Source organism: Trachinotus anak, unplaced genomic scaffold (assembly GCF_046630095.1).
Source record: "Trachinotus anak isolate AG129_WGS33_773 ecotype Australia unplaced genomic scaffold, CSIRO_AGI_Tana_v1 ptg000028l, whole genome shotgun sequence".
Lineage (NCBI taxonomy): Eukaryota > Metazoa > Chordata > Actinopteri > Carangiformes > Carangidae > Trachinotus > Trachinotus anak.
In genome coordinates, this window is record NW_027273879.1 from 18,528,702 (window position 1) to 18,548,667 (window position 19,966).

At 42.6% G+C, this 19,966-nt stretch overlaps 1 protein-coding gene across 1 annotated transcript; it reads left to right on the forward strand.

Annotated features, from left to right (window-relative positions):
• Window positions 1-51: 51 nt before the first annotated feature.
• LOC139611879 (amyloid-beta A4 precursor protein-binding family A member 1-like) lies at window positions 52-19,495 on the forward strand. The gene is made up of 13 exons (XM_071466861.1): window positions 52-212; window positions 4,731-6,696; window positions 7,872-8,237; window positions 8,711-8,750; window positions 9,015-9,160; window positions 13,711-13,743; window positions 14,074-14,160; window positions 14,452-14,652; window positions 16,245-16,424; window positions 17,117-17,329; window positions 18,405-18,524; window positions 18,744-18,884; window positions 18,989-19,495. Exons 2-13 carry the CDS (start codon window positions 4,807-4,809, stop codon window positions 19,058-19,060), a joined length of 3,489 nt encoding a protein of 1,162 aa, XP_071322962.1. The 5' UTR covers window positions 52-212; window positions 4,731-4,806; the 3' UTR covers window positions 19,061-19,495.
• The last annotated feature ends 471 nt before the right edge of the window (window positions 19,496-19,966 follow it).

Consider the following 19,966-nt stretch of genomic DNA (forward strand, 5'->3'; position numbering starts at 1 on the left):
CAGCCGTGTTTGTAAAGGCGCTTTGTGCATCGCTAATCCGCTCTGATGTCACGGTGCAGGAGGAGGGGCTGAGCTCTCGGCTTTAATCCGTGCAAGTTGTCTGGAGGGACAAGCGAGAGGAAAACCAAGCCGAGCCGGACGAGCAGGCACAGGCACAGAGGCGATGCGTACTGCAGCAGCCGGACCGGGGCCTCTCCGCCACTGACATGCAGGTAAAGAGTGAATGTCATGTCCGGCAGCCGGTAACAGGAGGCCGGGTTTGGTGCGGGACGGGACGGCGGAATGAGAATGAGTTCAGGTCGTCTTTCCGCTGATGGCGGACCCGACACCTATGGAGATGTAATCTGGACTGTCATAAGGGAACGGTGGGAGTATTTAGACAGCTGACAGTTTACTGTACATTTTTGATTACTCCCAAATAGATGTCAGGCGTTTAGGACATTTGGGATACAGGGAAAACTGTTTACAATTCCCAGGATATACGTCCATCATATCTAGAATAACATGATCATTTAGGAATTAGACCCTGGACTGTAAACGCATGTCACAGAGGCCGTACAGGTGCAGGACGGATCACTGATTGATAATGCCTTTTTAACATAATATAATCGTTCAAGGCCACGAAAGGGGATTTAAGAAGCCAGTAGCCTTCAAAATAAAAGCACTTGCCAGTTTGGCACTTGTACATGGGTTAATCTCCCTCTGAAGCAATGGCGTACTCAACATGTAAACACAATGTAAGCAATACGACTATTGATGCATCCAAACATGGACCCTATGCTTGCTGAGTGAGTGGATCTGTCACTGTGGTATGTGTGGGGTGTGTGTGTGTGTATGAGAGAGGGAGCATGAATCATGGGCTCATGAATAGATAGATGAGGAGAATCCCCCAAAGTAAGGACAGTTGCAGTTAACGATTATTTTCATGATCGATTAATCTGCCAGTTATTTTCTTGATTAATTGTTCTGTCCATGAAATGTCAGAAAATAGTGAATAATGCCTGTTTTAACTTCTCAGAGCCCATGGTGATGTCTTCATAATGTGTTTGGTCAACAATATAAAACCCAAAGAGTTTTGGTTTCAGTTCAGTGTTACATAATTTAAAGAAAAGCAGAAAATCACAATTCATAAACTGGGGTGAGGTAATGTTTCCCTTTTTGCTTGAAATACTTAAATCTATTATCAAAATTGTTTGGGATTTTTTTGGATGTTGATTAATAGATCAATCAACTAATTGTTTCAGCACTTGTTGGGATTTTAGGAGAGTAGTAAAGGCTACATTTTAAGGTTAGTGCAGTACTGATGTCTGGGTTCAGGTTGAAATTTAAATTTAGGATTAAATACCAGATAGACCAGGTAGATACCAGCTGTGTAATGCATTTGGTTGTTAATTTCACAGATGTACCATAAATCTTGCCTTATCTTGAACACTGCGCCACTGTCAGTCTGTGAACCTCATCATCTAAAATGTTTGGATTAAGATCTCACAGTCATGTCCAGGATCATTTTAGAACCTTGCTTTCATAATCAGCTTTTATTCTAAACGATTCACTGGGATGATTTTTAATTTCTACTGAACCTGGATATTTGTCAAAATGTTATGCACTGTGTTGTATTGTCTCATATATTCTGCAGCAAATAGTCTTGCCCAAGGACGACAGGTGCAAACCAGCTGAAAAGCTCACTCAGGTGCAATTGTTTAAATTTTACAAGAAGCAACAAACTAAAGATTGATATTTGCTCTGTAGCAGTTTTCTGAGCTTACTTTAAAGATTGTTGATAGTTTTTTCACAACAAACTAGACTGAATAAATAATCTGTCAATTAATGAAATAATTGATTGGTACATTATTAATGAAAAACTTAATTCAGTGATAAATATTGTGTTATTTGCTTGTCACCACCTTCCAGCCCTAATTTCAGGCTTGTAGTAGAGAGAGTTAATGGCCTGTGAGTAGATATAAATCAGTTAAGGTTCGTACGTAGAGCACACGTGTGTTGTTGTCACTGTGTGTTTGTCTGTCAGTATAAGATCAGCGAGTTAATGGGCTAGTAAATCCTCCACCCCGCAGCTTTCACTGCAGCCTGACAGATGGAAGTGCAGTGCCCGGCTCACAGCTCTGCAGGCCTGGTCCGGCTCACTGCCGCGCTTCCATGGCCATCTGTGACCTGGGCAACTCCTCCTTTCTGACTTCCCCCCCTGAGTCACCCAGCCACTGCCATCTAGTCCTAAACTCTTGGCAGAGAGGGACATTAGCCACCCTGGGAGCCCGCCCTCACTCCTGCTGCGCCCCTTCATGCTCCCTCCCTGGCAGTTGTGGTTTGTGCTCAGATTACAGGATCAACATTAACCTTTGCCCTCTGTGTCTTCTCTCCGTCAGCCATATTCGATTTTCAGTCTAGAATTTATCTGTATAAGATGACAAACACATCAGTAAACCTTCTGTTAGCTCCTGGTCCAACAGCAAATGTGTTTATTCAAGAGTTTACGCCAAGTCCACTCATAATGATGCAATTTTTCTTTATTGAGGCAATTTATCTTTATTATAAAGATGAAAGCAATATATTATATATTATGTATATTATAAAACATGTTAAGAATAGTTTTTTTGTTTTTCTCAGTATTTCTTTGGAGATTTCTCCACAAAAAATGGCTCAAAGTTGCTCAGTTTAACTTACTAAAAGGGGACAATTGGCATTATGATAGGATTGTATCAAATGGCAATCTGAAAACCTCCTCTCTTCCACTTTTGGCAGGAAACCACATTCAGCTGAGAAAACTTACATATTGTCCATTTAAAGTCAGTTTTCCATTGCACATCGATGTTGTGATGTGTACGCCTCAGAAAACGTCAAAATTTAAAACATGATTTTGCTCCTCGGTTCAGTTTGGTTCCTTTTTTCTAAGATTAATAATAATTTGTATGTCAATCAAGCTCACCTTGAATCTACTGTAGCTAAGAGATTTTTTTTTTCTACTGCGTCAAGTACATCATTATTATAATTATTATTGATAATCTCAAGATAGTAACAACTATGGTCTGGAATCCAATCTAGATTGTTTTAGTAGTCTAGAGTAGTTGTTCAGTGCAGAGCTGTGTTAGAGACTCTAAAGGAGGAAAAACTGTTCATTTCATGCATAAAGTCACACATTTATGGATTCCTCTGATCATTATGGAGAGATAAATAATTTATGAAAGCAGATTTAGAGAGAATCAATACTGAGAAATGCTTTTAAGTATTCATATAGACCTTCCTAAACAAGTTTTAGTCTCTTTCCTCCTTAAAACAGACTGTACATCTTTCTCATTTTCTGGAATCGCTTACTTTACTCCCAAAATATCTAGCAGGGTTATGTTCTGGTGTGTTTCTCTGCTTGTTGACCTCAGACACAGTGAAGCCTGTGAGAGGAGATAGCTGATGGATGCCCTGATAACCTCGTCATATTAAATAAATATCAAAAGTGGGCTTCTCACTCACAGAAGGCATTTATTATTCAGGTCGCAGCCCTATCCATTCCTCTCAGTCGGGTCTTATCTGATGCCGAAGAGATGTCCCTCCTTGTAGTTATGCCCTCCCTCCTCCTCCTCCTCCTCCTCCTCCTCCTTGTCCTTTTCTCTTCCCCCTTCCAGTGCCATCTGCCAGCTGCTGGTGGACGGATGAATGTGGTGCAGATTAAAGTGCACTGCACACCCAGATGAATCCCACAGGATTTAGGTTTTTGCCATTAGCAGTATAGAGACAGGGAGTCCCCAGCCTGATACTCCCTCTCACTGTAATATCTCCTTGGAGTGTTTGTGTCTGTGGGGAGGGGTTGGGGTGGAGGGGTTGATTAGCCGTACACTTGGAAACCTTGATGAAAGCACCAGTCTAGTCAGACTCATTATCCACCCAGCATTGCTGAATATTTATCCACCTCCAGAAAGATGGATAATTGAGACATTGATCTCTGTTGTTTTGTGAGACTGAGCTAACGCTGTTCACAATAGACTCTCTGTAGATCTTTGTCTTGTGTAGTTTTTATCCCAAGTCATACAGTCAGTCATACAAATGAGGACACAGGGGAGGCAGCTGTGTGAATATTGAATAACGTGAGTTTGAGGAGGAGTGCAACTCTGCAAACTTTCTCACCTCCACCAACTGCTGGAAAGCAGGTGTCAAAAAATAACATTTTAAAAAATAGAATTTTATAAAATGCAAAAAAATAGTGAAAACTGCCTGTCGCAATAATCACAATAACCCATACCCCCAGGTGACATCTGACATCTTTACATTATTTGTTTTGTGTGAGCAACAGCAAGAAAAAAGATAAAAGATAATCAATTTACAATGATATAAAATAGAAAAGGGAAAATTCTTACACCTGAGTTGTTTTTTTTCACATTTTGTAGACACAATTTTTGATCAGATAAGTAATAAACAGATTAATCAATAATCAGGATAATAATTGGGTGAATCCCTAATTGTTTTAGTGCAAAGCAGGAATTTTGCCTACATGAATTCAGTTATGATTGAAATCAAAAAATGATGAAAAAATGGAAGCAAGACTGAGAATCTAAGCCACTCTTCAATAGTCGGTGCTATGAAAACATCTGAGTGGGTTTTCAAGAGTATTGATGTTTGATTTTCAGCCTTAGTAACACTTGTGTTTTTCACTTTCTATATCTCCTTGGATCTGTTATTTCTGTGATTTGACTTTTGCTGTTTCTATCTGTCTCTGTCTCTCCCAGGCTGTGCTGTGAGCGGGGTTTCCTTGGAGACAAGAGAGGCATGTTCTGAAAATCAGAGACGGATCACGCCCCAGCCATGAGCCACAAGTATCAGGGAGAGGAGACGGGGGAAGCAGGGGAGGAGCACAAGCTGCCCCCGAGGAACAGGCAGCCCAATGGGACAACACGCGGGGAACCTCCTGTGCGTCGGTCCTGGAGGCCGTGTCAGATGCTCAACCAGGATGGGGAACCAAATCCCCATCATCATCATCACCATCATCATCATCACCCTCCTCACCACCACCATCATCCGCCCACAGGTCGCGGACCCCCTCGGCACCGCCGGCGTCCTCCGTCAGGGCAGGGCCAAAGCCAGGCTCAAAGTCCTGGCCTGGTCCCAGCGGTGGCTTCTTCCCGGCCCGATGGAGGCGAGAGTCGGGACACTGAGCCTCATCCTGTGCAGCAACCCCGCCCTGCTGTCACCCGCTACCGTCGTCATGGCGATCCTAACCCCAGGCTGAGAGGTCACAGACAGAGGCAGCCAAACAGAGAGATGCAGGACTCCTCACATGGTTTGGATGACAGAGACGGTCCAGCAGAGGTGCAGGTGCAGCAGTGCTCAGCCGATGATCCCGTAACAGACCAGTCCCAGGACACGGGATCTCCTCACCAGACTCCCGTCGCTGTTGTCACCCCCACCCACCTCTCACCTGGTCCTGCAACCCATAAGGTTCATCCTCACCCCCAATACACTCCACCCCCTGAAGTAGAAGAAGACCTCCAGGAAAGTAAGGTAGAGTGTGAGGAGGAATTGGAGGAAGTTAAGGAGAAGGATGAAGAACAAGAACAGGCAGAGGATGATTTAGACCGCCGCTCACCAACGGGTCGATCCAGCTGCAGCCGTGACGACATGCAGACAGTCGATGATGGAGCAGAGGAATGTGCTGACAGGGTGGAGGAGGATCAGGAGGAGGTGATGGATGAGGTGGCGGAGGACATTGCTGCTCAGGGAAGTGAAATCAATGATCTCTGCTCTGACACAGAGAGCGCCGCCTCGCTCAGCATGGACGGACCCCTCCACAGCCCACCACCGCTCCAGTCACCTACTCCTCCTTCGTCCCCTGATGTTCCACCTTTTCCCCAGCTGGACCACTTCAGTGAGGACACCAGTATGAGCCCTGTACCTGACAACGACCTCCCTGAAGATGAAGATGAGGATTACTCTGAATCGTGCTCGCTGTCCCACTCCACTTCCTGCTCTGAATCTTATCCAAAAACCTATGCAGACTTTTATACAGAGTCCCACCAAAAGTCTTACCCGGAGCCGGCCTACGAGTCCTACTCAGAGCCAAAATCCCATCCTAACTCTTTTCCTGAACCTCTGAAGACCTCCTACCCTGAGTTACACAGAGAGCCTTGCAGGCAACCTAATTGGAGGACTGAGTCTAATGAGGCCCAGCAGGAGTCCCGCCAGGAGCCCTATATCAGCCACAGAGAAGCAAGCGTACAAAAAATGGCTCCAACCTCTCCCACCAAGAGCTCCCATTATGCACCAAGGCAGGTGAGAGACCGCGGTTTACATCACTCCCCTCCGGACCGCTCTGTTGGCTGCCGGCTGCACCACTATGACGGACAGTCTGATGGCGAGGGGGACAGCGGCATTCAAAGCCCCGTTTCCAAAAGTCGTAGGCAGCCACCCAGACAAAGAGACACCCAGGACAAGAGCCCCTCGTCTGGGCAGAGCAGCTCAGGTGAGGTCCAGGAGGAGCGGAATGCAGTGGGTCTGCCAGGAGAAGAAGGTCCAAGGGGCTCAGGAGACGCCATCAGCCTGGCCATTAAAGACATCAAGGAGGCGATCGAGGAGGTGAAGACTAAGACGGTGCGTTCCCCCTACACACCTGACCAGCCCGTGGAGCCGATATGGGTGATGAGGCAGGAGGTCAGCCCCACAGAGGATGTATACCCACTGCAGACTACAGCTGGCCATGTTAGTATGACTTCTCTTATTATTAGTCCTTATTATTCCTGTTTTGTTTTTTAACTGAAAATGTGTCTCCCAAAGAACTCACAGCTCTGTCACCTGCTTCTGTTAAAATATCTTCGTAATTACATGAAGAAAAGTACAAAGTTTTAAGCTCAAATTGGCACAAGTTGCAATTTTCTTCAGTGAGTAGTGAATAAGAAACTTGATAATGAAAGTAGTGTGGCTAATCCTTTGGGAGATACAATCGGGATAGGTTGAACTCACCTGAACATGATAGATGTTCATGTGTTTTCACACCCAGATTATTTAAAGAAGTAGATTGTTTTACACTGATTTTTACCACTTGTTTATGGTCCAGTTTTGCTCAAGTGACAGTTTTACAGGCTCTTCAGCTCAGAACAAGGCTAAAAAAAATAGAAACTGAACAGAACAATGGGGAGAAACCTGCAGATGAGACAGAGTTCCTCATAGTGTTGCAAGAAAAATTGTGAAATTATAGAATATTTTTTCAATGTTCAGAATACATTCTTTGTGAATTTCCAGCTTTAAAAACAAAATAAAAAAGCTGAACTGGACTTATCTTTTACTTTTCAGTGCCACTGCTACCTGGTGTTGTTGTTTATCCAGTGCATCAGGAAAGAATTAAAGGAATAGTTCAGCATTTTGGGAAATATGCTTATTCACTTTCTTTCCAGTATGGAGTTGGAGTCAGGACCAATTTAGTGTAGCCTGGCATGAAGACTGGAGGCAGAGGGAAACAGCCAGCCTGGCTCTGTCCAGAGTGAAAAATAATACATGAACAAAAGCTGTTTTTATTTTGTTGTATCTTATTTGTTTAGCACACATGAGCAGAAATGTGAAAGTGACAATTTTAAGTTTAGATTTCTTTTCCAAAATGCTGACCTGTTCCTTTGAGGCTGTGCTGACGAGTGACTTTGTCTAAGGTCTGCAGTGTTGCAATAATTAAATTCGACTTCATTGCTTCCAGGAAGTTTTACAACAAGATTTACATCCTTGCCTTTCATTTCATTTTGAGTCACTTGGATTAATGCCCAAGTCCTGAATCATGTATCTCTGGAAGAAGGTGTCAGCATGAGTTGCTGCATTGCAGTTTCATAGAAAAGATTTTTTTAAATCCTCTTTTCTTTTTCTCTTTTCTCTCTTTTTCATTCTCTCAGTCTTCTCCTCACTCCCCCTCTCAGTCAATATCCGAGTCTCCATCCTGCTACGCCTCAGTTCAACCGGTCAGTCCGCGGAGAGCTGAGTCCTCCAGAGCACTTCACCCCCAACATTATCACCAACAACAGCCCCAACACAACCATCACCACCACCAAGGTCACCAGTCACAGCAGAGGGACACCGCCCGGCCGCCGCAGACATACACACAGCCACAATCATATGCACACATGCCGCATAATCAGCATCAACAGCGTCAGCATCAACAACAGATTCAACATCAACAACAGCCTCAGCCACTTCCGCCTCAACAGCCGAGGCCACAAGTTCAACCACAATCGCCTCTGCAGCAGCCGTCTGTCCAGGAGGTGAGAGGTGTCGAGCAGACGAACATAAACCCACTTAGAAATCAGGAAAAAAAAGACTCCAGGACTTGACTTACAATCATCACATTTTTAAGTTTTCTACAGTATGAAAGTAATCCAGGGATAGCTCTCTGTACATCCATGGGTATATCGCAAACAGGAACCTCCATTCACTAATTCGGCATACATACCCTCTTAAGTACAAATGATTTTTTTGAGCTTCAATCCAGTGAAACCCTTTTGAAGTCTACAGACAAATCTTTAAAAAACCCATGGCTCGAGTGTCTAAAAGTGACAGTGTGATGATAAATCCTGCAAAGGCAAACATCTTTTCCCAAGGTGTTTCTCTGGCAGCAGCTGAATGGCTGACAGCACTAAAAGTCCTGCAGAATTTAAATGAGTTAGGAGAGACCTGCAGTATGTGAGTAGAAATAATAAGGATGGTGATGTAGTTTTTCTTGTTTGTGCCTCCTCAGATTCGCAGAGCTCTTCCCCCCTTTCCCACATTTGTGGATGGTGAGTGGAAAATCATAATTTTTACTCTCAGCTTCACCTCCTTTGTTTTCATCTGATGAGATCATATATTACATTTGGCAATATGTTTAGTTTTGTGTATTTTTTGCACGGCTATCTCCTCATATTTAAAAAAAATGCGCAGATGTGGTAGATGTTGGGTGTAGTTTTTTTTAAATTATCTTCACTTTTTCATCGGTAGTATGTTTGTGTATGTACATGTATGTGTGTGTACATGTGCCTAATGAGTGCATTTGGTCCATGCAGTCCCGGGACCATGTGACCCAGAGGACCTTATTGACGGCATCATCTTTGCAGCCACCTACCTGGGCTGCACCCACCTGCTGTCAGAGAGGACGCCCACAAAGAGCGCCCGCATGCAGCAGGCACAGGAGGCCATGAGCAGAGTCCGGGTGAGAGCACGCTACGGCTGATTTAATTGAATTCATATCACAGTGAAAGAGGTGAAGAAAGAGGGGATATGTGAACACTGAACACTGTCTGACTGTAGATAAAACTGAACTGAACTATACATTTGTTGTAAATATAGAGCACTATATTTTAAATATGGAGTGATTTTGATAACATGGGCATTTTCAGCTGTTTAACTTGTTAGAAAATGCATATTTTATAGTTTTTATTTGCATTTTTATAATCCTTTATTTAATTTAGAGGCTGAACATCAGTTTATCGTTTCATATCTTTGCATGGAAATAAATTTATAATTTCCAATCTCATATACAAAGGAAAACATTTTATTTTGTATTCCAGTCCAAAAATGAGCAATTATATGAGGCTGTATTTTGGGAAAATAAGGACAAATATGAAAAATTCCATTTTATGGAATAAAACTGCCATAAAAAACATGAATTTGTGGGTTTCACACAGTTGGAACAAGCTGATATGAAGGATGAATGTGTTAATGTCAGACAGTGTAGAGTGTGATGAATACAACAACCTGAAAGCCTGTTAAACTGCATATTAAGGGTCTACTTAATAATGGTACTTACAACAGATATCAAGGAGCTCACAGATGAAAGCCACGGCTCTTTGCTTTGGAGATACACTACATTTTCTGACACACTTGGACACATCGTTAGTGATGTAACTGAGGTTCGCTTCATATTTGGGTCTTTTAAAGTCAGAAATCCTCAGCAGGCGACACAGCCAGCAGGCAAAAAGTCCTCGGGTTTGTGCACAATGCATCATCCACAGATCACTGCTCCTGCTCCTCAGCTCCACTGGATGTTATATAAACTGCTGTTCAAGGCTGCGAGACCCCGGAGACTGTAGACCCCACTTTCTGCTCCAATCGCAGTGTATGATGTCAAACAGGCATCACACAAAGGGAAGATACTTTTAACTTTGATCACAGCAATCAGTGCATCAGTACATATAAATCTGGCCTTTCTCAGCCAGGATTTCATGTGTTTTCTCTGTTGACATGAGAAGAAATATCCAGAGATGATACTAGTATACAAAAAAAACAAAACATATTTTGAGTCAGTTGAGGACAGGTTGTGTCAGGGAGTTAGTGAGAAAGATGTCTTACAGCGACAGCGTGGCATTCAAATGTAGGACTGTGGGAGTGTGAGAGACGAGCAGTGAGACATTACCATTTGGAGGAGACGAGCGGAGGAAGTCAGAGGCAGGAAAAGGACAGGAGCTGAGGCGAACTCTGCTCTCTGGACGGTTGACTGACAGTTCCAGGACATCGCCTCTGTTAAGGTCTGAGAAACATACAGGGGAGGAGAAGGTTGGAGACTGTGTAATGATGAGAGGAGTGCATTTTTTTAGAAAAGAAAAGAAAGAGGAGGCTCGCTGTCAAACAGGCTGCGGGGGCTGACATCTCACTTGTTGGGCTGCACTGATCCGACTCAGGGTACTGGCTGATACAGAGTCCTGATCTGATGCCAGGGCTCTTTGTTTGTCCTAATGTAACATCTGTGAACCTCAGTGTGGAGCTGATTAAGATTATTTTTCTCTGTGTAAGTTAACATCAGGCTGTAACTACACATCAGAGCTTAACTAGTACACTGACATCTTCTCTGGGTTTGGACAATTTCTAATACTATTGTTTATAAGGTTTATGGATTTGTGTTATTACAGTGAATCAAACTCATAACAACAGACACACACCTTCACATTTAACTTGTATTATACATGAGCACTCACAGTTCCTGCTGCAGTGTTACTCGTGTTGTGTTGTGTTGTGTTGTGTTGTGTTGTGTTGTGTTGTGTTGTGTTGTGTTGTGAGGCTGACCTGACAAACAGCACTGAGCTTCTGTGATTAGTGGTCATGAGAGCTGCTGAACAGTAGAGCCCTCCTCTTTATTGTCGTTAACACCATGTACCTTTCAGTGTGTAATTAAATGTATTAAATGACGTCTGGTAAAAATTCAAGAAACCATCTAATACAGTTTCACAGAGCTCGGTTATTAGTGACTCTGGTGTTGTCACAGTAAAGGTCCACCACTGCCTGCACGTTAAAATGCTGTTTTTTTGTGAATGACATACAGGAAATGTTGTTTTGGTGTCAGTGTTGTGCAGCACCACAACAATTGACCAGACCAGGAAGAGAAAAGTGTATTTAATGTGGACTGGCCATGTGTGGCAGGTATCACTCATCCAGTGGACTGGATTCAGGAGCAGATGTTGTTGTATTGTATTGATTATTTATTAAATCTCAGAAATTTCAGTGATAAAAGAATCAAGTTGTAGAATTGTCTTCACTTTTAATCTCCCATTAATCACAAAGCAGTTACCTTTGAGCACTGAAAAGGAATACAAATATATGTAGTGAATTTATATTTTGTCCCATTTTATTTGCTTATGGTATGTTCTTTTTCAACCCTACCACATGCTATCAATAATAATAACATTGTATAATTATAACAACATAATTGTAAAAGCCTGTTTAAAAAAAATATTACATATTACCATCACACACAGTGGGGTCATCCCAGGATGTCTATAGGCCAGAAGGAAGCTGATAATTCCAAGATGACAAATACACAAAACAGCAATACAACGGAGAAAATATAGCACGACTGAAATAGGCAAAAACAAATTTCAGACATGTGTGTTTAAAAATGTCTTTTTGAGACACTGACCTCAGCAGCCGAAGGTTCAGAGGCAGGACTGTGCAGGACAGAGTCAAAAGACAGACGCTGATTATCACATGATTTGTCTGCCAGCTACAAAATAAAGTCCTGGAGGTGACATGAGTGTTGTTAACAGAACACCGCACGGTGACGCCCACCACAGGTCAGGAGTCACACTCCAGCTTATGTTGACGTGACGCGCAGCCTGCGGAGCCTCCGAGCATCATGGGTGAAAAGACTCGGTGAACAGACTGACGTGTTCGCTCCGGGGTCTGAGACGGTCTCACCAACACCCGAGTTCACAAACAAACATGTCGTTACTACAGTAAATAAACACTAGTTAGCAGCACGTGTCAGCTTTAATAGAGATCTGATGATGGCTGTTCACATAAGAAGCTTTTACCGAGCAACGTGAGGTCACTTTTATAACGACCGGACAGGAGCTGCTCTTGTATCCGTCACAGAAAAGTCAGGAAGTAAAGTCAAAATGTCAAAAATCACGATCACAGTTGTTCGGTCTCGAAACATGAAACAGGAGCAATAATTCATTTACAGGAAGAGTCCGCACACACAGAGCCTTCATCGGGATTTTACTCTCAATCATCCCCACGTTGATTAATCACAGTTAATCATCAACCTGTTTTATAAGCTCCAGTTCATCAGTTTGAACAGTGCAGTCTCTAATCATGAGAAGAAGGTTCAATAAAATAAAACAAAAAGTCTGAGAAAAAAGAAATTTGGGTGACTTGATTGGAGTGACCTTTAACAGATGACTAAAATGAAGGAATGTCTTTGTTTGTGAGGCTGGCCTCCAAGAAGCTGATGGAAATACATCGTGACTGCACATTTTACTTTGTCTAAATGTAGTTAGAGCTGAAGGATTTATCATCTTATCCCAGTTTAACTGAGAGATTCCAGCCACTGTTCACTACCATAAACCCTTGACAACTACAAACGTATAGCTCTAGGCCAGCAGTGAATGATTATTGTCATTATTGATTAATCTGCAGATTATTATCAAGAGTCTATAACATTTCAGAAGATGCACATTTTCCCAGAGCCTAAGATCAAATGTCAGTGCAAAACCCAGACATGCATCATTAGTATGATCAGTCAGAACTGTGACAAGTCAAATGTCTGCTGTAAAAGAACTTTAATATTAACAGTGACGAGCTGCCTCAGCAGTATCAGCAGCTGCTGACAGAAGCAGACAGTCCAGTAATTAGCACTGCAGCTCTTGCATTTTAAAAATTGCATCTTCCTAGTTGTGATTTTTGAATATAAGAAGTCTAAATCTAGCTGCACACAAAGTGTGCAACATGTTAGCGCCACCTCTGCCGAAATGAAATAAACTGTAGTTGGAGTCCAGGTGGAAGCCACGACGATCCCTTTTGTTTTAACAGATTAAATCCGCTTTAATCACATCTCTGCTGATGAAGGGGAGCAGGCAGGTTTGGGTTTTAAACCTTCAAACAACACAGATACATTTTTAGAGAGGAAACGGTGGCACATGCCAGCATCTGGAAACACGAACCCTGAGCCGAGACGAGGTCGCCTCTCTCTCTCCAGGGTCGCTCGTGTCACATTGATGAAGAGGAAACTTTTGATAACGTTTGCTCCAAAGGCCTCCAGCAGTCTGCTGTTGTCAGATGTGATAGACAGTAACATCACTGTCCTCCCACACACACACACAGACACACAACATACACCTTTAAGGTCCTTTTGTCCATTAATTTAGCATTTGGAGTGGAGACACTCCGCGGTGAATGAGGCGTGTGGGTTTGTGGTGATGCTCCAGAAATGCTGTTTTGTTGACTTGACTCTTAGTGAGTGTGTGTTGTGCTCTGTGGTCTCTGCAGGCTGCTCAGAAACAGGCAAAGAACAGGAAAAAGGTGAGTTCCTTTTGTTTGTTGTCTCTGCATAGAAATTTAGATCAAAGACTGTTAATGAATTACTTCAGATTTTTACATTTCTCCGTCTGAATCTAAAAGACCTTGTTATGGTGCTTTCTTTACCTTTTTTTCCTGCTGGCTTCTCTGCATGTTTACCTCCAGCATGATGGTTTGTTCTTTTGTCAGATTGTATGAGACTGTAGAGTTGCTTCCTCTGTTTGTTGCTGTGAGATGTGATGCTTTTTCACAGCTGTGACACCTGCTGTGTTGTCTCTGCCTGTTGCTTCCTCTGTTCACTGCTCTTCTTCTTGTTTCCTTCTGGCTGTGCAGAGCCCCGACGGCGAGGCTCCGTCCACTGCTGAGGTTGATCTGTTCATGTCCACACAGAGGATCAAAGTCCTCAATGCAGACACTCAGGTATAAAATAATAATATGTATTCCTAGCTTTGCTCCATTTATACATGACTTAAATCCTTCAGTGCTGGAGGGGAAGTGTCACTACACAAAAAGATGGAATAATGACTCGACAAATGATAGATTTCATTAATATTAATTTCTTCAAAAGTGTCCCGGAGCAGCAGAGCCTCCCTGCAGTCCCTCCAAACCTCATTAAAAAAACTTCCCAGTGGAAAGTTATTACCAGGGACTCTGAAAACCAATTAAGACGTTACCTCATGTGAGCACCTCGTGTCTTTTCTGGACCACCAGGAGTCTTTAATGGACCTGCCGCTGAGGACCATCTCCTACATAGCTGACATCGGTAACATGGTGGTGCTGATGGCCCGGGGGAAGATGGTCCGGTCCCGCAGCGCACAGGATAACCTGGAACACACAGCTGAGCAAACCACCATGACCCATGACGACAGGCGGCTGTACAGGATGATCTGCCATGTCTTTGAGTCTGAGGATGTGAGTTAATGATCCTTTTATGACTAATAATTTACAATCAATCTCTGACAGGGTATCCGTGGGTCTGCATTGAATTTATTTTTTCCCAAAGCCTTAGAAGATATTAAAAAGTCCTATATTTAATGCTGCTGTAGGCAGTGAATAAAATGTTTTTGTATCATATTGCAGACTGTCAGGAGACATTACGCACCTATAAACTGGAAGTGGGGTTGTTTTGACAGTGGATTGTGTTGCGTAGGAGGCAGTTTAATCCTTCTTTGTGGAGTTTCAGTCAGAATCATCCAACCTGTAGCAAACACTGTCACTACTGCTGGCTAGAGCAGCCAGGAAGTTCTCTGACTCGTAACGGGCACGTGTCGATCTCAGCAGAATCTTAAAGGAACGTAAATAAATGAATCATTTTTAATCTATCAATTTTCTGCTGCTTATCTGGAACCAGTTCTGTAAACTTAATTAATTTTAGAAATAGAAATAGTTAGAAATAGTTGTCATATAAGAAATAAGCCACATCATCCTGACTAGTCTTCCATCACATTTTAATACTTTGTGCAGTATGATCATGGAATTGGCAGCTATTAAATTTTGTTCTGTGCAGTATGAAAAGGTGTGAATTGGATTTGGTGAATCCTGCAGAAATCTTGTATTAGCAGAAACATTTGAAGCTTGTATTTGGATTCTCTGTGTGCTGTTGTCCTAAACCAGAAAATCTAAATTTGTTTAAGTGAGCTGAGGTGGGTTGAGCAAATAGAAACAACTGAAACCATAGTTGACTGTGATGTATGTCTTTGGGGGAAATAAAACTAATTTGTTGTCTTGTGGGGAGTTAGACGAGAAGATCAGACGCCTGTTTCATCTTCACAGGTCCAGGACATGTTTAGCCCAGCTTAGCACAAATACTGGAAACTGTGGGCAACTCCTGGTTCACCAAAAGCAGAAAGATACACCTTCAAACATCCTGTTCGCTGGCAAACTAGTCACCTGTACATCCAAGAACCAACTGGACATTGTTTAACGTTCAGGGAAAGTGAGATCTTCCAACTCATTGAGCACAGCTCTGTTGATGCCTCAGCATCATAATTACCAGCATCAAAAAACTGCTTTTTAAGTCCCAATGCTCCATTTCTATTTCAACAGGTGTTAAATAAAACATGTTGTTAGAAGGCACCTTTGATAATGCTAAGCTAACAGTTTCCACTTGCTTTCAGTGTTTGTGCTAAGCTAGGCTAAACACAACAGAGGTCTACACTGGCTGTGCAATAAAGCCACAAAATAATACCAGATTAATTGCTGACGTCCTGGAACGAAATCAAAGGGGCAGGAAATACGAGCAACAATGAAAAGTTTTAATGAACTGAAATGATCCTTTAAGACTTTCAGGTTATGGTTTGAATTAACCGTCATGTCAGTGCAGGTCCTCACAGGTACAGTGTTACAGTGTGAGTGTGTGAGTCTTTTATAGGGATGTAAACATGAGTCCTGATCCACATGAAATATAAAAGTTAGTGTCACTCACTGACCTCTCTCTCTCCCTTGCTCTCTCTCTCTCTCTCTCCCTCTCTCCCCCCCCCCCTCTCTCTCTCTCTCTCTCTCAGGCTCAGCTGATAGCTCAGTCTATCGGTCAGTCTTTCAGCGTCGCCTACCAGGAGTTCCTCAGGGCCAACGGCATCGACCCCGAGGATCTGAGCCAGAGGGAGTACAGCGACCTGCTCAACACTCAGGACATGTACAACGACGACCTCATCCACTTCTCCAAGTCAGAGAACTGCAGAGACGTAAGTCAGGCAGCAGGTGGCAGCAGAGTCTTAGATGGAGTTTAGTTTATTATCACTGGGACATTTTTACCTTCAAAAAATAAACTCCTGCTTGGATTTAAAGAATATTCTGCTTTACACATTGATAGATCTGAATGTGTTGTATGAGATTTTCAACTTTTGTCCATGTAGAACAACAGCATCCTTCAGTTCAGGTCAAGTCTAACAAATTAATATCTGAACTCAAATGAGCCAGCGCCATTATTTTCTGCTCCGTCTGTTATTTTGCCTTCCAGTGGTTTCAAATGAGCATCAGCCTTTGGAGTCACAGCTGCGTGACAATCATCCTGAAAAAAAAAACCACACAAACAAAAAAAAAAACAGAACTTAACCTCAGTATGAAGGTGAATTTGAGATGCTGAACCCGGTCTAACCTCAGACCCCCCCCCTCCTCCCGCTGCTCTAACGCCTGCTGTCATCTCGTATTTTTCACAATCGTGCAGTTGGCCGCCGCCAGAAGCTCAGACTGCATTGTTACTGTTTCATGTTGTTTGGACGACTGTGTTACTCCACTGCAGAGGTTTCAGCTGTGTGAATGTGTGAATGTTGACTCTTTGACTTCCACAGACTCTTCAGTAAAAGAAAATATGGCTTCATGATGAGGAGGAGCTCGTCCCAGCTCTTGAATTAAAGCTTGACTTGTTTCGCTGCAGGTTTACATAGAGAAGCAGAAAGGAGAGATCCTGGGTGTGGTGATAGTGGAGTCGGGCTGGGGGTCCATCCTCCCCACCGTCATCATCGCCAGCATGATGCATGCTGGTCCGGCAGAAAAGTCCGGTCGACTCAACATCGGAGACCAGATCATGACCATCAACGGGACGAGTCTGGTGGGTTTACCGCTCAGCACCTGCCAGAGCATCATCAAGGTACGCCGCTGCTTTCTGTGTGGGCTCTACTTTTATTATTCTTTTAATGAGCTTTTTTTTAAATCATATTTTCCCCTTGTTGTTTTAATGTATACAGTTAAATTCATTCCGGCCTGGGAGGTGCTCAGTTCTACTGGTCAGCTGGTTAAGTTGCTTTGCTCAGAACAATCACAGAGTCTGGTTGTGTAAAGGGGCCGTGCTGCACCTTGTTGTCTGAATTCTTCCAGTCCAGTTTAAATATGTTCTTTAGTGATGAAACTATTAGTTAAGTGACAACTATTTTAATTGATTAATCGTAATCTTTAATTAAGTTATAAAGCTGATTTCACTGGTTTCAGTTTGTTAAATGTATTCACTCCTTTTCTTGACTTTTTTATATTTAAATGAAATATCTTTGGGTTTTAGACTGTTGGTCAAAACAAGCAGCAGATTTAATGACTGACTGATATATTAAATAATCAATGAATCAATTGTTAAAAATATTAGTTAATAGCAGGACTTGTTTGATTCCCTTTATTATCTTTTTCTCTGAATAAATCAACCAAGAAAAGTGTTGAATACAAATAACAGATGAAAATATAAAACTTTAACCTCTGTATTTTATAAATGTGAGCTGAGGTTAACACAGAGGAAAACAGGTCCCAAAAACAGAGCAAAGGTGCAAGTACAAGACCAAGTCTAAAATTGTTGGGCATCATGTCAGAGATAATATGGAAGGAAATTTTAGAAATTTGATTAATTCAGTATTTTATTTATAATTTACAAATCCAGAATGTTTTCAAGTCATTCAAGTTTTTAACTGTAGCGTACAATATTAAGGTTTTTAGAATATTTTAACAAGGAGAAGGAGGCAGGCTCCGCTCTGATAGTTGGTTGTTGCCAGCTCAGCTGACATGTTGTTTTACATAAAGACTCAGATGAAACATGAACTCAGCTTGCAGAGCCTGCAGATGACGTATGTTTAAAGTTTCACTCTTTGCCCTGAAAAAGTTTATTCCACCGTGTGTTTTTTCGTTCTTAACCTCCTCATCTCCACCATAGACTCTCTGTACCTAACCTGCCTCTCTTCCCTCAGGGTCTAAAGTCTCAGTCCAGGATCAAGATGAACATCGTCCGGTGTCCCCCCGTCACCATGGTGCTCATCCGCAGGCCCGACCTCAGATACCAGCTGGGCTTCAGCGTCCAGAACGGCATCGTGAGTATGATCACACACACATACAGATGACGTGGCTGAATCATGGTCCTCTCTGATTATATATTTAAGAAGAGCTTTTATTTTGTTAATAGTGCACTAAGTGTCTTCCTGTCCTTATACAAACCAGTTACCTAGCAACAGATTGCTATGATTCTTTTGATGAAGTGCTCATTTACAGTTTCAGTCTCAGGGTGTCTGTCACTTCCTGTGTGTGTGCAGATCTGCAGCCTGATGAGGGGAGGCATCGCTGAGAGAGGAGGCGTTCGCGTCGGTCACCGCATCATCGAGATCAACAGCCAGAGCGTCGTGGCGACGCCTCATGAGAAGATCGTCCAGATCCTGTCTAACGCCATGGGAGAGGTAAAGGTGTCTTTTTGAAATTAACCTTAAGAAACTGAATGAGATTCACGAAAATGTGAAGTCACAGAAAGCTGAATTTGCTGTCTGGTTTCTCTCTGCTCCAGATCCACATGAAGACCATGCCTGCGGCCATGTACCGTCTGCTGACTGCACAGGAACAACCTGTCTACATCTGAACACACACTCCTCACTCCTTTCACCACATCACTCAGTCTACCTTTACTACTGATAGTCCACCCATCTTTGAGTTGTTTAATACCTTTCTCCTCTCTGTATCCTGTTTGATATCACTTGACTTGCCTTAATCTGTACAGTGCACTGTCATGTAAACATGTACATCTTCAGTATGACAGCAGAAGGCAGATTATCTCACTAGGCCGAGTGTTAATGTGACGTGTTATGTTTGACCAAAGAGAACTTGTGGATTTTATTGTGCATATTTAGGTGGGAAATAGAGTAAATATTACCTTTGGTTAAATAGCTGTAATATCTGAATGTACTCTAATCATGTTGGACCTATACGTTGTCAGGGCGATGCAAGTGATAGACAACTTCTACACTGAAGCAATGGAGGAATGCATGTACAGTTCTGCTGAATAAACTCTTAACAAAAGGCTGGAAAACTGCAGTTTTATTCAACAGGATTTGAACTGAATGGAGTCTCACATCCAGCCACTGTATGAAATATTTCCTCTTTCAGCTGGAATTCACACTAAATCTGAGATGTCAGCGTAGTGTAAGGACTACTGATGTGACTTTAACCTCTTCTGCAGCTCTTGAGGTGTTGAAAAGACAGTGGCCTCAGAAATGGTCTTTATTGTGTTAAAAGGATCAAACACACACTAATCACGTCAGAAATGCAAGGATGTTTTCAAGTATCCAGGAAGAAAACGTCTTTGCTTTCAACTCATTGATTTTCTTTGCTACCAGCTGTAGCACTGTAATTCAGTAGCGTAACTACTGTACAGGCCTTGAACAATCATTACACATGTAGTTAACAGGTTCACACATATAGAAAATGAGAGATGATGCAGATGAGTGACAGTTGTCGAAAACATCGAGAAAGGTTTTTAAAAAAATTA

Excerpts from the sequence above, each read along its gene's own strand:
- LOC139611879 (XM_071466861.1), top strand. The coding sequence starts at position 4,807 with ATGAGCCACAAGTATCAGGGAGAGGAGACGGGGGAAGCAGGGGAGGAG. Across the intron at positions 18,525-18,743 it reads TCAGCGTCCAGAACGGCATC|ATCTGCAGCCTGATGAGGGG; the intron begins GTGAGTATGATC and ends GTGTGTGTGCAG. Across the intron at positions 18,885-18,988 it reads TGTCTAACGCCATGGGAGAG|ATCCACATGAAGACCATGCC; the intron begins GTAAAGGTGTCT and ends TCTCTGCTCCAG.